We start from the raw sequence: 21,516 nt of genomic DNA on the forward strand, positions 1-21,516 counted from the left end.
ACATTAATTAACAGCTGTGGAACGGTTAAGACACTAACAGTTTACAGATGGTAGGCAATTAAGGTCACAGTTATAAAAACTTAGGACACTAAAGAGACCTTTCTGCTGACTCTGAAAAATACCAAAAGAAAAATGCATGAACGTGCCTTAGACATGCTGCATGGAGGCATGAGGACTGCAGATTCGGCCAGGGCAATAAATTGCAATGTCCGTACTGTGAGACGCCTAAGACAGTGCTACAGGGAGACAGGAAGGACAGCTGATTGTCCTCACAGTGGCAGACCATGTGTAACAACACCTGCACAGGATCGGTACATCCGAATATCACACAGGTACAGGATGGCAACAACAACTGCCCGAGTTACACCAGGAATAAACAATCCCTCCATCAGTGCTCAGACTGTCCACAATAGGCTGAGAGAGTTTGGACTGAGGGCTTGTAGGCCTGTTGTAAGGCAGGTCCTTACCAGACATCACCGGCAACAATGTCGCCTATGGGCACAAACCCACCTTCGCTGAACCAGACAGGACTGGCAAAAAGTGTTCTTCACTGACGAGTCATGGTTTTGTCTCACCAGGGGTGATGTTCGGACTCGCATTCATTGTTAAAGGAATGAGTGTTACACTGAGGCCTGTACTCTGGAGCGGGATCGATTTGGAGGTGGAGGGTCCGTCATGGTCTAGGGCAGTGAGTCACAGCATCATCTGTCTGAGCTTGTTGTCATTGCAGGCAAACTCAACGCTGTGCGTTACAGGGAAGACATCCTCCTCCCTCATGTGGTACCCTTCCTGCAGGCTCATCCTGACATGACCCTCCAGCATGACAATGCCACCAGCCATACTGCTCGTTCTGCGTGTGATTTCCTGCAAGACAGGAATGTCAGTGTTCTGCCATGGCCAGCGAAGAGCCCGGATCTCAATCCCATTGAGCACGTCTGGGACCTGTTGGATCGGAGGGTGAGGGCTAGGGCCATTACCCCCAGAAATGTCCGTCAACTTGCAAGTGCCTTGGTGGAAGAGTGGGGTAACATCTCACAGCAAGAACTGGCAAATCTGGTGCAGTCCATGAGGAGGAGATGCAGTGCAGTACTTAATGCAGCAGGTGGCCACACCAGATACTGACTGTTACTTTTGATTAAGTAAAAGTATATATCCCCCCACAACCCATTTGTTCAGGGACACATTATTCCATTTCTGTTAGACACATGTCTTTGAAACTTGTTCAGTTTATGTCTTAGTTGTTGAATCTTTTTATGTTCATACAAATATTTACACGTTAAGTTTGCTGAAAATAAAAGCAGTTGAAAGTGAGAGGACGTTTCTTTTTTTGCTGAGTTTATATATTTAATAACTGTTATACTGTATTTAGAAGGGGATTCATTAACATCAGACAATCTCCATAAAATGTATTCCCCATAATAAGCAACTCTTCTAATGGTGAAGGTGGAACTCAAACTGAGGCCAGTTGTCATCCATCTGCATGTCTTTGAATGTAAATGTACAGAATATCAGTCCTATGCCAATCATTCAGTATTCAGTCTGCTGTTGGATTCACATGGTATGGAACAGGCATCAAAAATCCTAATCTGCTTTCATACCCGTACATTCGTATTGTGTGCATAAAACCCTTAAATAATAAAGCATGCCAAAGCATTTAACAATCAAACAAATGCTTTTCAACCTAAAATAACTCACTTTCACTTAGAATAGAGATATCATACCCCCACCACCCATGAGAAAAACCTTTACTAGTTGCTGCTTTAAAGTGAATTGAGATGATTAAGGTCTATAAAGTCAACAATTACGGCTGCATCGTGGTCTTCATTTGACGGTCTAATAATCTAAAATCCCAAGATATAAATAACTTTGCATATTCGACTAAATTTCAAGCTATACGACTAAAAATGTCTGTGATAAGCCACTGGCTGGTAAATATTCAGATTTCACTCACCAGGGATTGAGTTGAATATTGGCGATGAAATTCAGAACCGAGATCTTTTCAGTAAATGAAAGTAAATGTTTTGTTTGACTCGTTCTGTGTAGTGTGTGCCCAAAGATCCATGCAACCCATTTGTCATTGAATATTGTCTCTTTTAATATCCTTTATGTTGTTTACAGTAAGTTGTGTATCAAAAACAACAAAAAAAGAAAAATGCATTAAAGAAGCCATTAGACACTCTCGTAAATGGGCGCCCAAACAAAACACTCCTATGAGGCTCACTGAACTGCTGGTATTCTTGAAGAGAAAGTATGGTACTGTTTGAGCATGTGTTCTACAAATCAATGTAAATACTTGTAAATAGTACAAATTATGCATGTAAACAACATGTAATCAAATATATCTATGCAACATTAAATATGCAATTTCAAGACATCACATTTATTGATGGAATACATGGATTTGTACATTATTTAAAAGCTAAAATGTTACAAAAATGATGAAAAACTAATGAAAAAAATACTATTTGTAAAATGTATATTTTCATGATGTATCTAGTAAGAAGGTCCCTTGTATAATTAACAGCATCAAATGAGAGAGAATTTCATATTTAAGCAAAATGGACATTATAACTGAAATATACCCATATGATTCAGAATCGAAATTGGAATCTAATCGAATCAAGAGCTTGTAAATCGGAATAAAATTGAATCAGGAAATCTGTATCAATACTCAGCCTTATCTACAATTTAATAGTATACAAAGAGAATGACACTGAAATACTCCTATATTCTTGCCTTCTGATTATAATTAGTCTATTGAAGTGTTGAGCTCTGTGTTTTAATGCTCAAAGTTATTGTGTTTGCAAGTTTCAATTGGTTTCCACCAATTATTTTATGAAAAAAATGTTCGATTGTAAAATTCCAAGTTCAGACCTGCTCACCTCTGGTGATTGTTGCAGCCTTCTTAATTAATACATTAAATTTACTATGATGTGATCTCCTCTTGAATTATCTCTATAATGTAATTAAAATGGAGGCCTGGCTGAGTCCTTTCATGGGTGTTAATCAGGCTACAGTATAGATGTCACTTAGTCAGTAGTGACTTAGTGTGGCATCAGTAAAGCTCAGCTGTTGTTCGGCAATCATTCTTAGTTTTCTGTATCTTATCAGCAGACCTTCGTCTTGCCTTCTTCTCCTTGCTGGACTCCTTGCAGAGGCCCTCATCACTGGCAGCTTGGAGACTGTCAAAAGTGCCCTGCCTCTCATCAGGCATGTGTGAGTGCTCTGTATCTCTCCTGTTTCTCCACATCTCCATGCAACATTCAAGGCAGTTGAACTTGGTGTCAGTGGTGCAGGCGTACATTCCCGCTGGCACAGCAAGCACCATGGCAAGCACAATGACCACAATATGAATGAGCTTTTCTCTCTCTTCCATCTCATTGAAATCACTGCCTGTCACAAACACAATGCACTGGCCATTCCGAGGAGCCTGGTTCTTTAGGGTCACGCAGATTTCATACTTAGTAGCTGGTTGCAGGTCTGTGATAGAGTAGGTGTTAATACCTGGCCCAATATAAATCGTTTCCTTCTTGGGCATGTCATAGCGTCCAAAGTGGATAGTAAACCAGGTTTCTGCTGGATTCTCTGCCACGGCGTGCCATTCAATTGTGATTCCATAGATTGTCTGCTTGGCTATACGGATGTCAATGTAAATGTTTTCCTCTGCGGTGTCAGCAGGAAGGCCTAAGGAAAGCGACATCGAGCCATCTGGAGAATTCACATCCAGTTGAATGTTGATGGAGGAATTACCAATGAAATTATTTGCATTGCAGGTGTATAGGCCTCGGTCAGCCGGATGAAAAGAAGGAATGACCAGCTGAGACCTTATCGTGTCTTCATCCACACGGCTCTGAATCTCTGAAGATATAATACATAGAACAGTTCAGAAGAAACTGTCACAGGTATAATCTTAACAGTTTCAATTGTACCAGTGGCGGATTTAGGCATGAGCGACATGGGCAGTTGCCCAGGGCGGCACGAGGCACCCACACAGACACCCCCCCACCATCAACAACTTTGGGGGCATGTTGAAGCGGGTTTCGCCCAAGGCACCATACAAGCTAGAACCGCTACTGAATTGTACAATCCTATAAATAGAGCCGGCCTTCTGGTTCTAAAGAGTACCATAGGCCCTTGTTTCAACAATCATTTTAACAATCTTTTATATTGAACAATTCAATGCTTAAATGTTTATGATCTCACTTTTCATTGACATTGACTGACATTTTAGAAAAGTCAGTCAATTCTGGACAGACAGAAGACATAACATAAACACATAACATAAAGTAATACTGCTTATGCAAGAGTTCTGCACAATATGTGTTTTCATTTGAAACACTGAAATCAGAAAAATGTTTAAGGAATATACTGGGTTCAATGCAAGTTAAGCTCAATCGACAGCATTTGTGGCATAATGCTGATTACCACAAAAAATTATTTTGACTTGTCTCTCCTTTTCTTTAAAAAATAAAAGCAAAAGGTTACAGGCACTTACAATGGAAGTGAATGGGGCCAATTCTGGAGGGTTTACAGATGGAAATGTGAAGCTTATCCTTTTTATAAAAGCACTTACATTAAACCTTCTATTAAAACTTGTGTATTATTTGAGCTGTAAAGTTGTTTAAATTGTTGTTTTTAAGGTCGTTTTATTTTTAGGGTTTACAGCGTTCCTCAACGAATTTATAAAATTGGATATAACTTTATACAGAAAAGGTTAAAAAAAAAAGATTTTATCAAACTGTAATCATTTTAACACACATATTGTTTACTATACTTAAGAAACAATGTGTATTTTTTTTTTTTTTTTTTTTTTACGTTTATGGATCGGCCCCATTCTTTTTTTTTTTTTTTTTTTTTTTTTTTTTACTTTTCTTAAAATTTGTATTTTGTTTCGTGCAAAAAAAAACAAAAAAAAAAAAAAGAGGTATTATTCAGAATGTAAACCTCAGTCATTCACTTTCATTGTATCTTTTTATTTCTATACAATGAATTAAAGTGAATGGTGACAAACTGTCAGTCCCTAACATTCTGCCTGACATGTCCCTTTGCGTTTCATGAAAGAAAGTCAGTAGTAAATGATAACAGAATTTTCATTTTTGGGTGAACTAAAAGAGACATTTACAGTAGGCATATTTACACGAAGATAAACGCATGTTAATGTATGTTTTCACCTAAATAAATCTTACCACGAAATCCTCTTAGTATCTTAAGACCATATATCCAGCGAATAGCAGGTTCAGGTCTGGCCGTCACAAAGCATGTCAGAGTGACGTTCCCACCCAACGGCACGGTAATGTTGGTTGCTGGAGCGCTGACCACTGGTTTCACACACGCCTTCAAATCGACCTCATGGAAATATTTTCCCGCCCTGAATTCTGGGCCAGAGCATGTCAAATATGAGTTCATGAGAATGAACGGAGGACTCAACGTTTCGACAAACTCAACGAAGCCTCCAAGGCGACAGTCGCAAAGCCAGGGGTTGTCGTGAAGTGCCAAAACAACGTTGGTCGTTGCCGCTTTTTCACTTTTTTTTTCTGTTTGGTAGAGAGGCCAATTCAAGAAGACATCTTTAGAAATGACTGAAAGTTGATTAGAGGACAGATCTAAATAGGTCAGACCTGGTAAAAACTTGAGCGCGTATTCAGGGAGGGCGTCTATGCGGTTGTGCTTCAAGTCCAGAATCTTGAGGTTAGGTGTCTCCTCAAACGCCGTCCATGGTACTGAACGCAGTTTGTTACCCTGTAACCTGAGCTCCGTCAAGTTCCCCAGACCTTCCAAACTTTTGATATTAATGATGGCTATGTCATTGAAATTCAGCCAGAGATTCTTTAATGATTTGACGCGGGAAAATGCTGATTTCGGTAGTTCGCTGAGCTGTGATTTCTCTATTCGGATTTTGGTCAAATCTCCCGGTATTTCCTCAGGAATCGCTGATAATGCTGTTTCCATACATGTGAGTGACCTAGAACAAATATTAAGTACTTTCAAATACGTTGATGTTCGACTGTTTGTTTACAATATCTGCAAGTGCTTAGGTAATGCTTCTATGTAGATTTATTCACTATCTAATAGATGTTTTCATCCATCTACAGACTATAATTTTCACATTGCTACCCTTCTCAGTTCAACAACAACCATCTTAACCTAATGACACTGCTCATGTCTGTGTAATAAAAGAGCTCGAACTAACCTCCCATAATGGTCAGTCACACAGGAGCATCCTGGAAAACACTCTAAGCTAATATAACCTAATAAAAGAAAGAACAAAATAAAACGAAATATAACTGAGGCACCCATAGTCTCTTGTAAAAAAAATCACATCCGCTCTGAGTCTTCACACAACATGACTGCAGGTACAGTAGAGTAAAGCCTATTAACAGTAATCCTTGACCTAATTTGTGAGAGACTGATTGTAGGTTTGATGCTCCCATTGACAAAACATTTGAAAGTGTAGTTTAAACTAAAAAAAAAAAACAAACAGTTCAAGTCATTTTGAATGAGCTTAAAATTTTTAATTTGGAGCAGAAATGGGTGACTATTAAGAAAGCTTATTATGGTACATAATAAAAAGCGTTTAATGGTTAAGGTGGCACAAGTTTCACATGGTCAACAGAAATAATGCCAAATAGGCTACTGTACATAATAATTAAAATGTTGCTGCATATGGAAATCCCAATGGATTTTCATAATTTTTCTTAATTTTTATTTTAGTGTTTGTCTAGATGGATTATTGCAAGAGTATTTGTAAGATCAACAACTATGTGGAAATCAATCATTAATTAACTTAACAAATCAAAGCAAACCATAACAGTTATGCTATTACAATAGTATTATTACATATTTGTACATTTTATTCATATACACAAATATACAGTGATTGATATGAACATTTCCCTTTTAATCAGTTCCTTCTAGCAGTATCTGAAGGAGTCAAAGTTCATGTGTGTGTGTTCCTGGGATTGCTCAGCCACAACCCCACCACCAGCCAAATGGCTTAGTTTATAAAACCAAGTCCAATAGCAAGGTAACAAAGAGCAATATTGCTAAGGAATTTTTAGTTGTGCGCTTTATTACTTATGCAAGTATCCTCAAGTTGCTTTATGGATGGCCAGTCACGTACTGCTGGTACAGATTATGTACACTCAGGTACTGTGGCTGAGCCTGGATACTCAGGCTGCGTGGTGGAACTGTGGCTGAGGGATATTGTCAGCAGAAGTATTCGTTTGGCTGTCCCTCAATCTTGGCTGTTGACTCCGAGTCTAGGCTGGACCTGGCTGACAGCAGTCTGTTGGACTCTTCTGCATTCAGTCTGGTGAGGTATTCGCCCTCCAAGCCTTTGGCCTTTGTGTTGGGGGACAGAGTCTCAAATGTCACGTATGAGTCTTGAATGTCTTTGGACTTCTTGCCCAGAAACTTCTGAATTTTCCTCTTAAGTGCGCCGCAGCACACAATCACAGTGAGGGGCACGGCTATCACACAGGCCACCGTGATTACTACTACATTAATGAGCTTTTGGGTTCCATTAGCGCTCGCTGCTGCATCTGTTGAGAAGATTACACACTGCTCCTTTTTGGGGATCAGGCCCTTGACGCACACACAGGCAATGTATTTGGTTTTTGGAACCAGCCCCTCGATGACGATTCTGTTGTTGCCAGGACTGACATTAATTCTGCGCATATCCCTCTCCCCGAAAACAGCATAGAGGACGCTGAATGCAGTAGTGTTCTTCGCAGTTGGGGCTCTCCAGTTAAGACACACCGTGTAGTCTGTATCGCCGATCACTTTCACAGAGCGGACAACCCTGTTGGGATCTTGCTGAAGTGAAGATGTGTTGGCAGCGAGGTTGCTCAGATTGGTCTCCAGGAACCCATCAGGACTTGTTGTTTGTGTATCTGACCTACTGTTAGCAACATTGTCACTCTCCATGCCTGGATATGGGCCTGTGTAACTCACAGTGGCACCAGGCGGTAGCGCAGTGTTGGGTGTTGGGGAAATATATGTAGCAACAAGCTTTTCTTTATAGGCTGCCTTGACGATAGGGTTTGGCTTCTTGGCCTTAACTTTGGCTTTTGGATTCACAGTCGGATTCTCAACTTTGGGCGAATCGCTGATGATCAAAGAAATGACAGCCTCTGCACTTCCTGCGTAATTTGTGGCTTTGCAGATGTATTTTCCCGTGTCACGATAGGACACTGCAGGCACACTTAGAATAGACCACACTATTCCCTCTTTTGAATTCTCCTGTTTAACTGCAAAAGGAAAAAAACAGAGAACACTTGAGTCCATTTGCTCACTCAGCCAAAATGCATGCAGTAATTAGTATTGTGTAATCACAGTTCATTGCTGTGTCTGCGCCAGCTCTCTGTGTAATCACAGTGCATTAGCACTTCTGGTTAATATTGCTTAACTGCTGCCGCCATTGTGCTGACTCACCTGTCCCATTCAATGGCTTCCCATCTGCCCTTCTCCAGGCCAGCTCTGGAATGGGGACCCCAATGGTTCCGCAGCGCAGCAGGACATTGTTGCCAACCGCACTCCTCACACGGGCTACAGCAGTGTGGACCCGAGGTCCCTGGCAGCGTCTGAGCTCAGCATCACTAAACAGAACTCCAGACAGGCTCTCTGGATCAGCACATCTGAGCCTTGTGTCAATGAAGGCCACTGACAGACTGGGAGACTTTTGGAACTGGACCAGGTCATATAGTCGACAATCGCATAACCAAGGGTTGTCATGGAGGCCTAGGGCAAAAGAAATGATAAGGTCTTTAGAAGCATTCTAAAGGATTGCTAATGTGTATTTACATTTTAGACTATTATGTACCAGGTTTTCAAATGTATTTAATATATTTTTTAAGAACACAAGTGAAGGCTTGGGGGGGGATACTCACTTACCAACAATCATTTTTGAACTTTCTGCTCCCTGGATGGGTTTAACTGTCAACCAAGTACTAAGAACATCCGATGGCACAGTAAGCAAATTATTGCTGGACAGATCCAGGTAGGTTAAATTTTTCATACAGAGAGCTGCCTCAGAGGGCACTGAGGAGAGCTGGTTATTGTGTATATCGAGAAGCCTTAGACTGGGCATGTCCATGAGCGATTCCCACGGAAACAAAGTGAGCAAATTTCCATCTAGCCTTAGTTCCTCTAAACTGTACAAGCCACGGAAACTGTCCGAGTTGAGTGAGGATAAAATGTTAAAAGACATCCAAAGGAATTCTAAATTGGAGAGGTAGCTAAAAGCCTCGCTCGGTATCCTCTTAATGGCAGTCTTTTCAATTCGAAGTTTGGAGGTGTCCTCTGGGAACGTGGCGGGCACCAGGGAAATCTCCGGGTCATTGCAAATCACGCTCCTACAAAAACGCATTAGAAACAAGAATGATAATCACGGATTTAAAAGCATGCGCATTGGACATGAATCTCTTAAACAGCAGTCTCTAAGTGACGTTAGAAATGCATATGAAAAAGCACAAAACAAACCACACATAAAATAATCAACAACATTTTGGCCAACAGCCTTTAATTTTGTCAAAACAGAAACACATTGTGCAATGGAAAAAAAAAAATGCAAGTGATCTGATTTGATGATGCAGTTTTTATGCACTACTTGAAAATCCCAAAGTGTTCTCATCATTTATCGATATATAAAAAACTTTCTTTTAACACTCAAATAAATACCAAAATATTAGTGTGCAAAATACATTCTATAAATGGGTGAGGTGGAATGCTCAAAATCGAAAATCAACCGTGCATCACTTTTCACAAGTAGAAAAGTGCAGTGTGTTAAATATAAATACAGTACACTCAAATTTGTAACGTAAACCTGCACCTGGCTCTTGATCCATCACTCAGGTTATGATAAAAGCAGCTGCATTGAGAAGGACAGGAGCTCCGGACAAACGAAAATCCACTTGCAGCCAATAGGAGACCCAAAAAAACAGTGAGAGACATTTCGCCACAAGTGTTAACGACACACCGCAGATTATACTTTTAATGAAGCACCATCCACTTGCAATCATGGAATAATCGTCATCATGTCATGGTCCCTCTGCTCTGATGTCCCATAGTGATCTGATCTGACTGCTATGAGTCCAGCAGATAAAAAGGATAGACAGGGATTAGCAAAAGGACGCACGTTATTTTCATTTAGATGCGTATGCATTTTGGAATCTGATAGGCTACACAGAGATTAAGCCAGGGTGGTAACCACCATAGACATTGAGGGGGACATGTCCCCCCCCCAGTATTCATAATAGTGGTCTATTGATAGGGGTTTTTCCATGGTTGATTATTAAATTATTACATTTGGTATAATAGAGTAATTTTGACCATTGAATCATCAGTGTGAGAGTTGTCTCTCAGACTAAGGATGTTTAACTTTGAAAACGGCTTTTGTTCAGTGGCGTATCCAACAGGATTTTTTTTTAACATATTTTCCTTGTAATCCTTTTAGGCCACAGACCGTTTGATCTTGAGCTTCTTGTTCTGCTGGGTTTATAAATACAACTATTCTTACTAGACAGAAACAGGCTTTTAAAACTAAAACAAAATACATTGACCTCAATGCAATAAACAAGAAAAGCACAGGAAATATGTTTATTAAGTACTGTTTTGAAATCATATTCCAGTACTGAAATTAAAGTTTGCATGTGTTTTGTTTGGCAATGTGTAAGATTTTGTTTATTGAAATTTTTTTCCTGTAACCCTTGGCTTGGCCCACTTTTCATTCTTCCCAGAATTTTTTTACGTTGGGTTGTAAACACAACATGGGTTGAACCCTGGCACTGGGTCATTTGTTCTGACTAAGTGCCAAGTTTTAAAAGTAAAACTAAGAATTTCCCAACAGTGCCATAAGCTTAAACGGATATATCACAGCTCTGTCCACATTTTATGCGTAAAAAAAAAAAATCACTAATCTTAAACGGATAGTTCACCCAAAAAATGAAAATTTTATCTTTTACTCACCCTCATGCCATCCCAGATGTGTATTCTAAAGAATTTTAAAAGAATATCTCAGCTCTGTAGGTTCTTACAATGCAAGTGAATGGGTACCAAAATTTTGAAGCTCCAAAAGCATATAATGCAACTGAATGGTGGCCAGAACTTTGAAGGTCCAAAAAGCATATAAAGGCAGCATAAAAATAATCCATGAGGCTCCAGTGATTAAATCTATATCTTCAAAAGCTATATGATAAGTGTGGGTGAGAAACAGATCAATATTTAAGTACTTTTTACTATAAATCTCCATTTGCATTCTTTGTACATATCGCCACCTACTGGTCAGGGAGGAGAATTTATAGTAAAAAGGACTTAAATATTGATCTGTTTCTCACCCACACTTATCATATCAGTTCTGAAGACATGGATTTAACCACTGGAGTCATATGGATTACAGTATAGGCATTAAGTTTATGCATAAACTTTTCATTATTCTTCTAGATCTTAGATCTTATTTGCAAATAACACAGTTATAAAGAGTGTGTACTTATTGCATAGAATGCAGAAAAGCTACAACTGCAGTGAATACAGCCTACTTGAGTAATATAGTTCGATACTATGTCTTCTTTTGTTAAAACAGTTCAAGGCAGGCAGCAGTTAATCTTATTTGCAATGGCAAAACCAAAGCGTCTTTCACAGGTTATTGAATAGAGGACCTGTATGGGAAAGAACTTGTGATGTATAGCTCATAATGTGTGAAAATCACAGCTTAGAGAGGTCTAGTTCAAGCTGTATGAATGATATAACAGGACAGGCATTTTAAAGACCATTTATCTTTCAAATACAAGAAAAGGGTTATTTACTTAATTTGATATATTTTCATTTCTTTTCACTATCCCTTTTTCTTTCTGTCTTGATGCAATATGCCCTCTGAAAATGCAGGTCAGTTTAGGGAGGAAACATATTCTGTGTGATTGATTTTCTAATGCCTTTGTCAAAAGTAGTCCAAGAAGCCCAAACTTTTAGTAGCCAATGCATTTAGGGTGATCTGCTGAGATCATACGGCTTTACACAGATCTTATATGACAATTTAAATAAACTATTTCTAACTCGTATATGTGGACAAATGTAAACTTTAGTGGAATGCATTTTCTTTTACAAACCTAAATAAGATGTTTGTTTTTTCAGTGTCATATGACTTTTCATTTTCTTTAACATTTAAATAATATTTCCTGGCTTTCACAATCTCATAATCTGAGGCTGACAGACTTGACTGAACAATATGGGTCTTGTTTGGTCCTTGTATGGTATGGTAAGCCTTGAATCGGGATTTTGCCACTTTATATGTTCACTTTAAAAGAGGAGGATATATTTTATGTGGCATTACACAGCACTTCGTAATTAATCATTTATGACTGTAAATTGTCAGTAGCAAATATGTAGGTTAGTGTATCAGTCAGTGTTACTAACGTGTTTATTACTGGGTTTCCACTCAATGAATAATATGAATATGAATAATGCAATCTGGAAACAAAGAGGCTTTTAATAGAGAGGAATTCAAATTGCCCATGGTCTGTACAAAGTATTCATAGGATGTATAGTATGCACAGGTTTGTTCTACAGTAATTGTGGAGGAATGTGCAGAGTGACCCCAAATGTATATCTTAGAATAATTATTTTATCCAGGGAAAGAGAACGTTTTACACTTATGGTCTTTTGTGAAGTCATTGCCATTTTCCTTCTCTACTGTGTGTAAAGATTTACTATATGGACAATGACAGTGTGTTGGCTGAAGAGTTCCAGGCAAACTTAAAATTGCAGGTTTTTATCATTTTTATTACATTAATCAGAAGAGATTTGACAGTTGTCAGGCTGTAGTAGGCTAATGAATTGTATACACAAAAGTTAGTCATGTTATGTTCAAATCTTCCTAGATCTGCTTTCATGTTTGTGTGTGTGCTGTATAAAATGTGTTTTAAAAGTCATTGTAAAAGAACTGTACTTATCCGGAAGGAAACCATCAAGTGTAGCCTACAATCTCTGTTTATGTCAAGAGTGACAGTTCAACAACACCTGTTGTGCAGCGACGTGAGAAAAAACTCATTTGATTGGCACATGCTGGGCTGGTTCTCATCCACCCTGGTCTTATTATCAGAGCGCTCGAGCGTCCGTCACACAAAGGTTTGTTGTGTAACTGAATGAGCGCTTTACTGTCGCTTTGTGTAAATACGTATTAGGAGGCAATTGTAGGAGCTGTTACGTTCATTAAGACATTCTTGTGCGGATTGAAGCAAAGGGAAAGGGCTTTACATAATTACGTTCATGCTTTTTCACGTGAAATGCTCCTTTAAAAGAAGGCTTCGTTTGAACACACTGAGGCACATCCAGAGCGAGCGGACTGAATAGTGGACTGTGATTTCTGCACAGTTTGAGGTCAAAATGGTGACGTCTTATCCATTACCGGAGGGATTCTCCGACTTCGATGTATTCTCCCTCGGATCTTGTCTGCTCGTGGAGGGTAAGAGTCATTGGTGTTCAGGTTAAAAAGAGGATCGCTTATTACTTTCTGGAAATGTACTGTGTGTGTATATATATATATATATATATATATATATATATATATATATATATATATATATATATATATATATAGGATGCTCTCTGCACGCTGGAAATAATAACCGTTCATAGCCCTGCAGTTGTGGCTAAATAACATAGCGGTAATTTCATTTTCAATCTGATGACTGCCGCTGAAATATACAGTAGCCTATATTATTGTTGCGTAAGGGGGCGTTCACACCTAACACCGCCTCGCGCCACGAATAAAGCAGAGAAAAGCGCTCCTGCACGAGACGCTGAACAGCTGTCAAAGACGTCCGTCTAGCGTATGTTTACATGAATCAATTAAAACATCGCGGACGGACACAAAAACGAATTCGGTGAGAACGGCCCCTAACTGTGCTGTCACAGAGTCTTTTGAAGCAAGGCGCTCTGAATGTTCACCCATTTTTCTATGTCCTCTAAAAGGTCTCCTCGGGTTCTTCCTGAATGCTGTCACCGTTGTTGCTTTTCTCAAAATAAGAGAATTACGGACCCCGAGTAATTTTCTTGTGTTCAGTCTGGCCATGGCAGATATGGGCATTTCTATGAACGCCGCTGTTGCTGCCTTCTCAAGCTTTTTAAGGTGAGCCAGAGCACGTTTTTTGTGTTGATGTTGTTGACTGAACCCTAGAGGCAATGGTGTGTTACTATGGTGTAATAAGACTCTTAAGTACTCTCTCATTTTCATAATTACGACGTGAATTAAATTGCAAAGGATTGCAGGATTTGCCTCGGTGATGAAATGTCTAATGTAATTACACAGCAGTGTGACTAAATAATCAGAAGACACTGTGAGGCTAATACTGTCAGTAGTAACATTGGTTTACATATTAACTAGTACAAGCAAGGAGGAGATATTCAAGATTGTGTGGATGAAACGTAAATGATAAGGAATCTGTCCTAAAAAAATAAATAAAATAAAATAAAAATAAAAATCACTAATCTTAAAGGGATAGTTCACCCAAACATGAAAATCTTATCTTTTAATCAACCTCATGCCATCCCAGATGTGTATTCTAAAGAATTTTAAAAGAATATCTCAGCTCTGTAGGTTCTCACAATGCAAGTGAATGGGTACCAAAATTTTGAAGCTCCAAAAGCACATAAAGGCAGCATAAAAGTAATCCATACGACTCCAGCGGTTAAATCTAAATCTTCAGAAGCGATAAGATGAGTGTGGGTGAGAAACAGATCAATATTTAAGTCCTTTTTTACTACCAATCTCCACTTTCACAATCTTCTTCTTTAGTTTTTGACGATTCACATTCTTCATGCATATCGCCACCTACTGGGCAAAGAGGAGAATTTAAAGTAAAAAAGGACTTAAATATTGATCTTTTTATCACCCGCACCTATCATATACCTTCTGAAGATAAAGATTTAACTACTGGAGTCGTATGGATGACTTTTATGCTGCCTTTATGTTCTTTTTGGAGCTTCAAAATATTGGTACCATTCACTTGCATTTTGAGAACCAACAGAGCTGAGATATTCTTTAAAAAATCTTCATTTGTGTTCAGAAGAAGAAAGAAGGTCATACACATCTGGGATGGCATGAGGGTGAGTAAATGATTAGAGAATTTTCATTTTTTGGGTGAACTATCCCTTTAATATGGGGGGAGGGGGGCATATCCCCTCTATGGTAAAAACAGCCTTGGTTACAATGTTATAATGCATATACATAAGCTGATACTTTGAGAAAATATATATGCCTTATCATATGTACAGTATAAGCAATGCTAAAAGATCAACCGTGTAAGTTTAATCGTCTTTAATACTTGATCTTTTTAAACACTTAGATACTGGCCTTATGGATCAGATGGATGCCAAACCCATGGCTTCCAGGGCTTTGTGACAGCTCTTGCCAGCATCCACTTTATTGCAGCCATTGCTTGGGACAGATACCACCAGTACTGCACCAGTAAGTAAAAGCATCAGAGACCCTTAGTGCTACACCGTCTCACCATACTACCACTTCAGTAGGCTTAGGATGAAATTTGACAGCCTTTGTTTTAGTTCAGCCCACCCACATTGTAAAGACCACCCGCTGAAGTTCCTATTCAAAGGCACTACAGTGGACATAGGCTTTACCAAGTCAATTTCTTTTCATAGACCCTCAGTGAATGGTTGAAATTTTAAATTATTACGGCATCACGCAAATCAGGTCAGCATTTTATAGCGAGTAAATATATTGTATTGTAATTTGACACTCAGACCTGAGCTAAATTAATTAAAGCCTGAAGTTTTGCAGAAATGTTTTATATTATTATTATTATATTAAATATAATGTATTGTTATTAATTCATCATCTGCAGAAACAAATGTAAACATTTCAGGGTTATCAAACAAAACAATTTACAACACAGTATCACTTGTGATCACCTTGGTATCATTAGGGACAAAGTTGCAGTGGAGCAGTGCCATCACCCTGGTTATTTTCATCTGGCTCTTCACTGCCTTCTGGTCTGCCATGCCTCTGGTTGGTTGGGGAGAGTATGATTACGAGCCCTTGAGGACCTGCTGCACACTGGACTACAGCAAGGGAGACAGGTAAGATCACAATTGACTAGCACACTCAAGATTTATGTCATGTAGATTTGTGTAATTGGTCTACAGTTAATGTTGTAACATACACAACATTGCTTTGATCCATATACAGTACAGAGTGACTATTTGCACCCAGGTGTAAAAAAACACCTGCCAGCATGGCTATTTGCACCCCAGTAGTCTATTGGAAACAGAAGTTTTCAACAAACTGCAAAGAGAGTCGCTTTAGTGGTATGGCGTGTAACGTAGGTGAGACTGCCTTTTCGACCTGGGTTCGATCCCGCGTTTGTCGCACTCATTTCCCCATTCTGTTTCCTGACTCTTCTCTTAATATTTTCTTTAATACTACTTATAATAATAATAACAAAAAATTATATAAATATAGTTTTACTGAAGTAATATTGTAGTAACCAAGTTTTTTGGCAGAAACCTCAGATTTGATGCAATTAACAATGGTGTTACTACAGTAATATGGTGTTTATATAGTAACCATGTTTAATGTTGTGGTTACTATGATTTTCGTACAAAATATCATGGTGATACTATGGTTACTGTAGTAAACACATGGTTAATGTTTGCAAAGGAAGGTTAGGGTTAAGTTTAGGGGTAGGGGTTGTTGTAGTGTGTCGGTGGATCTGTAAATAAACAACAAACATGCTGTAGTGATGCCACTATACTGTTATTATTTAATTAGGGATGCAAATAGTATCTGCCACTATTTGCACTGGGGTGCAGTCAGCATCTAACATTATTTGCACAAGGGTTGGGGTATTAGGGTCATAGGGAGGTCACACGCTGTGAGGTTCATTTACATTTCGTAAATCTGTTTGCTATGAAATGAGACCCCTGAAGGCCAGTTATGTTATATCGTCTGTTCTTTTACTCAGGAACTATGTGTCTTACTTGATCCCCATGTCCATCTTCAACATGGGCATTCAAGTGTTTGTTGTGCTGTCTTCCTACCAGTCCATTGATAAGAAATTCAAGAAGACCGGACAGGCCAAGGTAAAGTATCCTCTACACATTATTAGAATTTGACATGTGAGACCAAAGGGTGCATAGAAAGAACCAAGTATACTTTTCCCCTCATGTTGCATAAGACCATTACTCATGGTGACTGGGTAGGGCAAAGAGGCGATTTGCCTGGGAGCACAAAGGCATCTCTGCAACAGCAAGTGAACCCTTCTCCAGGACAGAACTATTACATAACACTAAATATTATCACATACAAATGAATACTAAAATGGTATCCTTACAGACAGTTTGCTTGTAAGATACATCGGAGATGACTATTGGAATAACTGACTGGTTGTGCACTATCGCTGTAATTGTGGCACATTAGTTTGTTCAGTTGTATAAAGAGAATTGTTCTGCTAAACTCTATTCTATTCTGTAAACATAGTAAACAGTATGTAGGTCATTTCATTATTTCTTTGTAGAGCCTTCATGCCCATTTGAGCTAATCACATGAGTACTTGCTACTACACTCAATACAAATAGTTATTTTTGTGTTTTATGTTAATTTTTAACACGGTTGCTCATCAGAACTATAGAGTGTATAAGACTTCATTACATCGAAGTTAAATCTGCAGCATGTGACTTAGAAATCCTACATATGCAAGCTTCCTGACTAAAGCTGCTTTTGCATACTCTCTATGTGCAGTTCAACTGTAGCACACCTCTGAAGACCATGTTGCTCTGCTGGGGCCCCTATGGTGTCCTGGCTTTCTATGCTGCTGTGGAAAATGCTACCCTTGTCTCTCCTAAGCTAAGAATGGTGAGGAAGTCACTCTGTTTAAAAGCATAGCAGACACACTAAATACTAAGTCAATTCTAAACAGTGCACTAGAACTTGTAGTTACAAAACACATCATGAAATGATGGCTAAATAACTTAAATAACATTTCTGTGAAACTATTTCTTTAACAATTTATGCGTAAAATGAAGCAGAGCATTTTCATGTTTTCTTTTCAGATGGCTCCCATTTTGGCCAAGACATCACCTACTTTTAATGTCTTTGTTTACGCCCTTGGAAATGAGAACTATAGAGGAGGAATCTGGCAGTTGCTCACTGGGCAAAAGATAGAGACTCCCGCTATTGATAACAAGTCCAAATAAACTAACCATTCCATAATCACAGTTAATGTCTTGGTTGTTTCTAACAGGTATGACCAGTGCTTATTGGCTTTGTTTGCTTATGTCATCCTTGCTGTATATTTGTGTGACATAGGAATGTTGAGTCTGTTTTTGTGGTATTTTGGTCTGTTATATTTAATATAGAAGGTTTCAGAGAGTAATAAAATGCATATACTGACATTTTAACAAAGCACATAAACTGCTCCTAATGGAGATTTGAATGAACAGGGACCAATGTTTTCCCATATCATCTCAACAGACTTGTAAGAATAGAATCTGTTGCCATCATTCAAAAGGGTTAAGCGGATTCCATATATCCTGTTGAATCGAATCGTAATCATACAGTATAACCTATTTTTTAACGTATAAGGTTGCTGGTAAACTGTTCAAAGATATTATAATTTCAAGTACTGTAATACTGTAGATCAGAACTACCTTTAAAAATGTCACATCACCCAAAAAGTCGTGACACCACTGAAATAAACAGAAATGACTGATATCTTAAATTGCGCAGTACTTTTACATCTACTACTATGTTAATAACTCGTGTTATCCAGAATGTACAGTTTGACGCACCCAGAAAATATATGAAGTGTACTTTATTTTCCAAAGGGGAAAATTACGCACTTTGAAATAAGGTCTACATCAAGCTTAAAGGACAGAATTAGGCAAGCAGCATTTTCTAATCCCAGTAACAACAGTGGTTTTCATGAAAACACATTCCCCAGAGCACAAGATTAGTAAAAAAAAAAAAAAAAAAAAAAAAGACACTCTGCAATTGGAAATTTTCTCAGAATGGTGATCTTGTTTTCCTACTGAAAATTCTCTCTCCATTTCTACATTTTGAATCATACTGATATCTGAAAAATAATAAATTAATGTCAAATCAATCAGATGTATTTTGTGCATGGTTAAAAAAAAAATAATAAAAAAAAAGGTAATCTGAAATTGTGATTCATGTGGTAACATTAATTAACTGGTTGTATTAAAAAAATATTACTTAATGGCAGAATCAACCTAACAACATCTTGTCAACAAAAGTATTTCTTAAGGGTCAGGTGAGGTATAAATAGCTCCTTAAAGTAACAAACTGCACAGTTTAATTTGTTATAGTGAATCAGAAATATTATAACTACATATAATATTTTATGACTTGAACAGTTTCAAATGTGTTATTAGAAGAAAAAAAAAACTTTTTACTTGTTAACTGGAGAACACATACTCACAAAAGCACATGAAATGTAGCTTAAACAAAGTTCTGATCTAATGAAATGCAGTACAGCCAGTTAATCAAATATTTGGAACTAGAAAGGTAACCAGAAAAATGTGTACACTGCAACAACAAAAAAATACTAATAATACTACTACTAATAATAATAATTATATTATATTATATATAGACCATTTCAGGGACTGTTCGTTGGTGATGTCATGTGACATCATTGTTCCACTAACATTTCCTGCGTGTCAGAACAGAGACTGTTTAGCAGAGACAGGCCACTTCTATTAAAATGAATGAGAGAAATTGGAACGTCCAACGGCAGCCAACAGTCAACGGATGTAGAAAGGAAGTTCCAACTTACAGGTAAAATAGCCAATCACCTTTTAGATACAGAAATCGCCTGTCAATCAATGCGAGAACGCACATGCACATTGCATTTTTTAGCATAATCTGATTTAGAGACAAAATTTATTATACCAGTTGTGACGGAACGACACGCCCCTCCCGTGGATCTGCTGTTGGATCCGTTTTTTCCATTTGGCGGCACGTGACGGGGCTCACCTGAACCCAGTGAAGAGCCTCATCACCGTTGCCTTTAAACACCAAGCACACCTCTCATCGGGAGACTGGTCTCTACCTGCTGGTGTCTTAGCAGGTCCAGAAACAGAGCAGGGAGGGTCCGGTGCGAGTTAGCTGCGTCGCCCGACCTGCACCCCAGAACCCCGGCGCGAGTTACATGCGACGTCAGGATTGGAGCATGCGTCGCGGTCGACGGGCCAGGATGCCATTCCCCTGAAGTGCCGAGACCCAGGGAAGCCGGGCCGCTCGAGTGAAGCCACCATCCCATACGCCTAGGACTAAGGAGGGGAGCACGTCGTGGACACCGGGATCCCGCCCATTATCACCTGGAACTTCCCCTGTCTTCACTACTCTTCCTTCACATAGCCCTTTCCACCACGAAGGCCCCAGATTCCCCTTTGTTTGGACATTTTAAATAAATGCCTCTCTGAGGCCTGAAGCCACACCCACTGTGTCCGTCTCTTGCTCACCCCGCCACACAGTGTTGTCAGATTTTACTTCTTATTTGAAATATGTTCTTTTATCGTAATCTTGACCAACCGTTTTGGAGATTTGATCTTTTACCATTCAAGTAGATAGGAGCTGCACTTTCATGACGCTTGTTTACATAGAAAAATAGCTGCCCACACTGCCCAAGAGCGTTCCAATGATGGCCGCCGTCTGGACTGACTTACCTTACAAAAGAGATTTTGTTGAAAGGATCCAGAAATACGTTTGGACTGTTCTAGTTCCTTTGTTTTGTTTACATTCTTGAAATGGTCTAATATATATATTTCTCTCTCTTACTGAGTATTTTTGTCATTTGTTTTGTCTTTTGTCTTTTTTTCCAGTCATATCTAAACATTCTTAAAATAAGATACATTTACTGACAGAGAAAATTAACAAAAATAAGTAGCATTTATGTTTATAACAAGAAAAAAATATTTGCCAGTGGAGTAAGAAAAAAACTTGAAATATTTTTTTCTTGTTTCAAGCATTAACACCCCAACATTTTGCTAGATTTCTCTGAAAACAACACTTAATATCTTATCCCATTCTGCTGCATGTATTTTTTCTTGTTTTAAGGATGTTTAGATATTTTACAGGAAAATAAGACAAAAATAGTCAGTAAGACAACATACTACATTAGTAGCAATACTACTAATACTACAACTTCTGTTATTACTTTTCTGATGATGACAACAACACAATAATAATAAAAAGTAATTCATCTTTGCTTTCAGAGTAGTTTTAGAGTATTAGCCTGTAACAAACACTGGAACACCATGTAATCACTGGCATTTTGTAAATGCTTATACAATAATAATAATAATAATAATAATAATAATAATAATAATAATAAAGGTTTAATATAAAAATACACAATTATCTGTACCCAAATGATTGTATTTTGTGATGTGCTGAAGTACAAATTATATGTTTGTAAACATAAAATATGTATAAATATGTATGTTTGAGTATCACTTGATGTCTATGTCTGAGTAATATGTCTC

General features: G+C 38.4%; 3 protein-coding genes across 3 annotated transcripts; 1 reads left to right on the top strand and 2 right to left on the bottom strand.

Moving 5' to 3' along the window:
• Positions 1-2,089: 2,089 nt before the first annotated feature.
• lrit2 (leucine-rich repeat, immunoglobulin-like and transmembrane domains 2) lies at positions 2,090-6,354 on the bottom strand. The gene is made up of 3 exons (XM_051647555.1): positions 6,191-6,354; positions 5,187-5,962; positions 2,090-3,858 (listed from the first exon to the last, which is right to left on the bottom strand). The coding sequence occupies exons 1-3, from the start codon at positions 6,295-6,297 to the stop codon at positions 3,056-3,058; spliced, it is 1,686 nt and encodes a 561-aa protein (XP_051503515.1). The 5' UTR covers positions 6,298-6,354; the 3' UTR covers positions 2,090-3,055.
• Positions 6,355-6,535: 181 nt separating this feature from the next.
• lrit1a (leucine-rich repeat, immunoglobulin-like and transmembrane domains 1a) lies at positions 6,536-10,234 on the bottom strand. The gene is made up of 4 exons (XM_051647552.1): positions 9,830-10,234; positions 8,893-9,353; positions 8,434-8,739; positions 6,536-8,249 (listed from the first exon to the last, which is right to left on the bottom strand). Exons 1-4 carry the CDS (start codon positions 9,949-9,951, stop codon positions 7,207-7,209), a joined length of 1,932 nt encoding a protein of 643 aa, XP_051503512.1. The 5' UTR covers positions 9,952-10,234; the 3' UTR covers positions 6,536-7,206.
• Positions 10,235-13,059: 2,825 nt separating this feature from the next.
• On the top strand, positions 13,060-18,988 carry rgra (retinal G protein coupled receptor a). Its single transcript, XM_051647571.1, has 7 exons — positions 13,060-13,456; positions 13,966-14,122; positions 15,339-15,460; positions 15,936-16,089; positions 16,974-17,091; positions 17,750-17,863; positions 18,061-18,988. The coding sequence occupies exons 1-7, from the start codon at positions 13,378-13,380 to the stop codon at positions 18,202-18,204; spliced, it is 888 nt and encodes a 295-aa protein (XP_051503531.1). The 5' UTR covers positions 13,060-13,377; the 3' UTR covers positions 18,205-18,988.
• The last annotated feature ends 2,528 nt before the right edge of the window (positions 18,989-21,516 follow it).

Source organism: Myxocyprinus asiaticus, chromosome 21 (assembly GCF_019703515.2).
Source record: "Myxocyprinus asiaticus isolate MX2 ecotype Aquarium Trade chromosome 21, UBuf_Myxa_2, whole genome shotgun sequence".
In the NCBI taxonomy this organism is placed as follows: Eukaryota; Metazoa; Chordata; class Actinopteri; order Cypriniformes; family Catostomidae; genus Myxocyprinus; species Myxocyprinus asiaticus.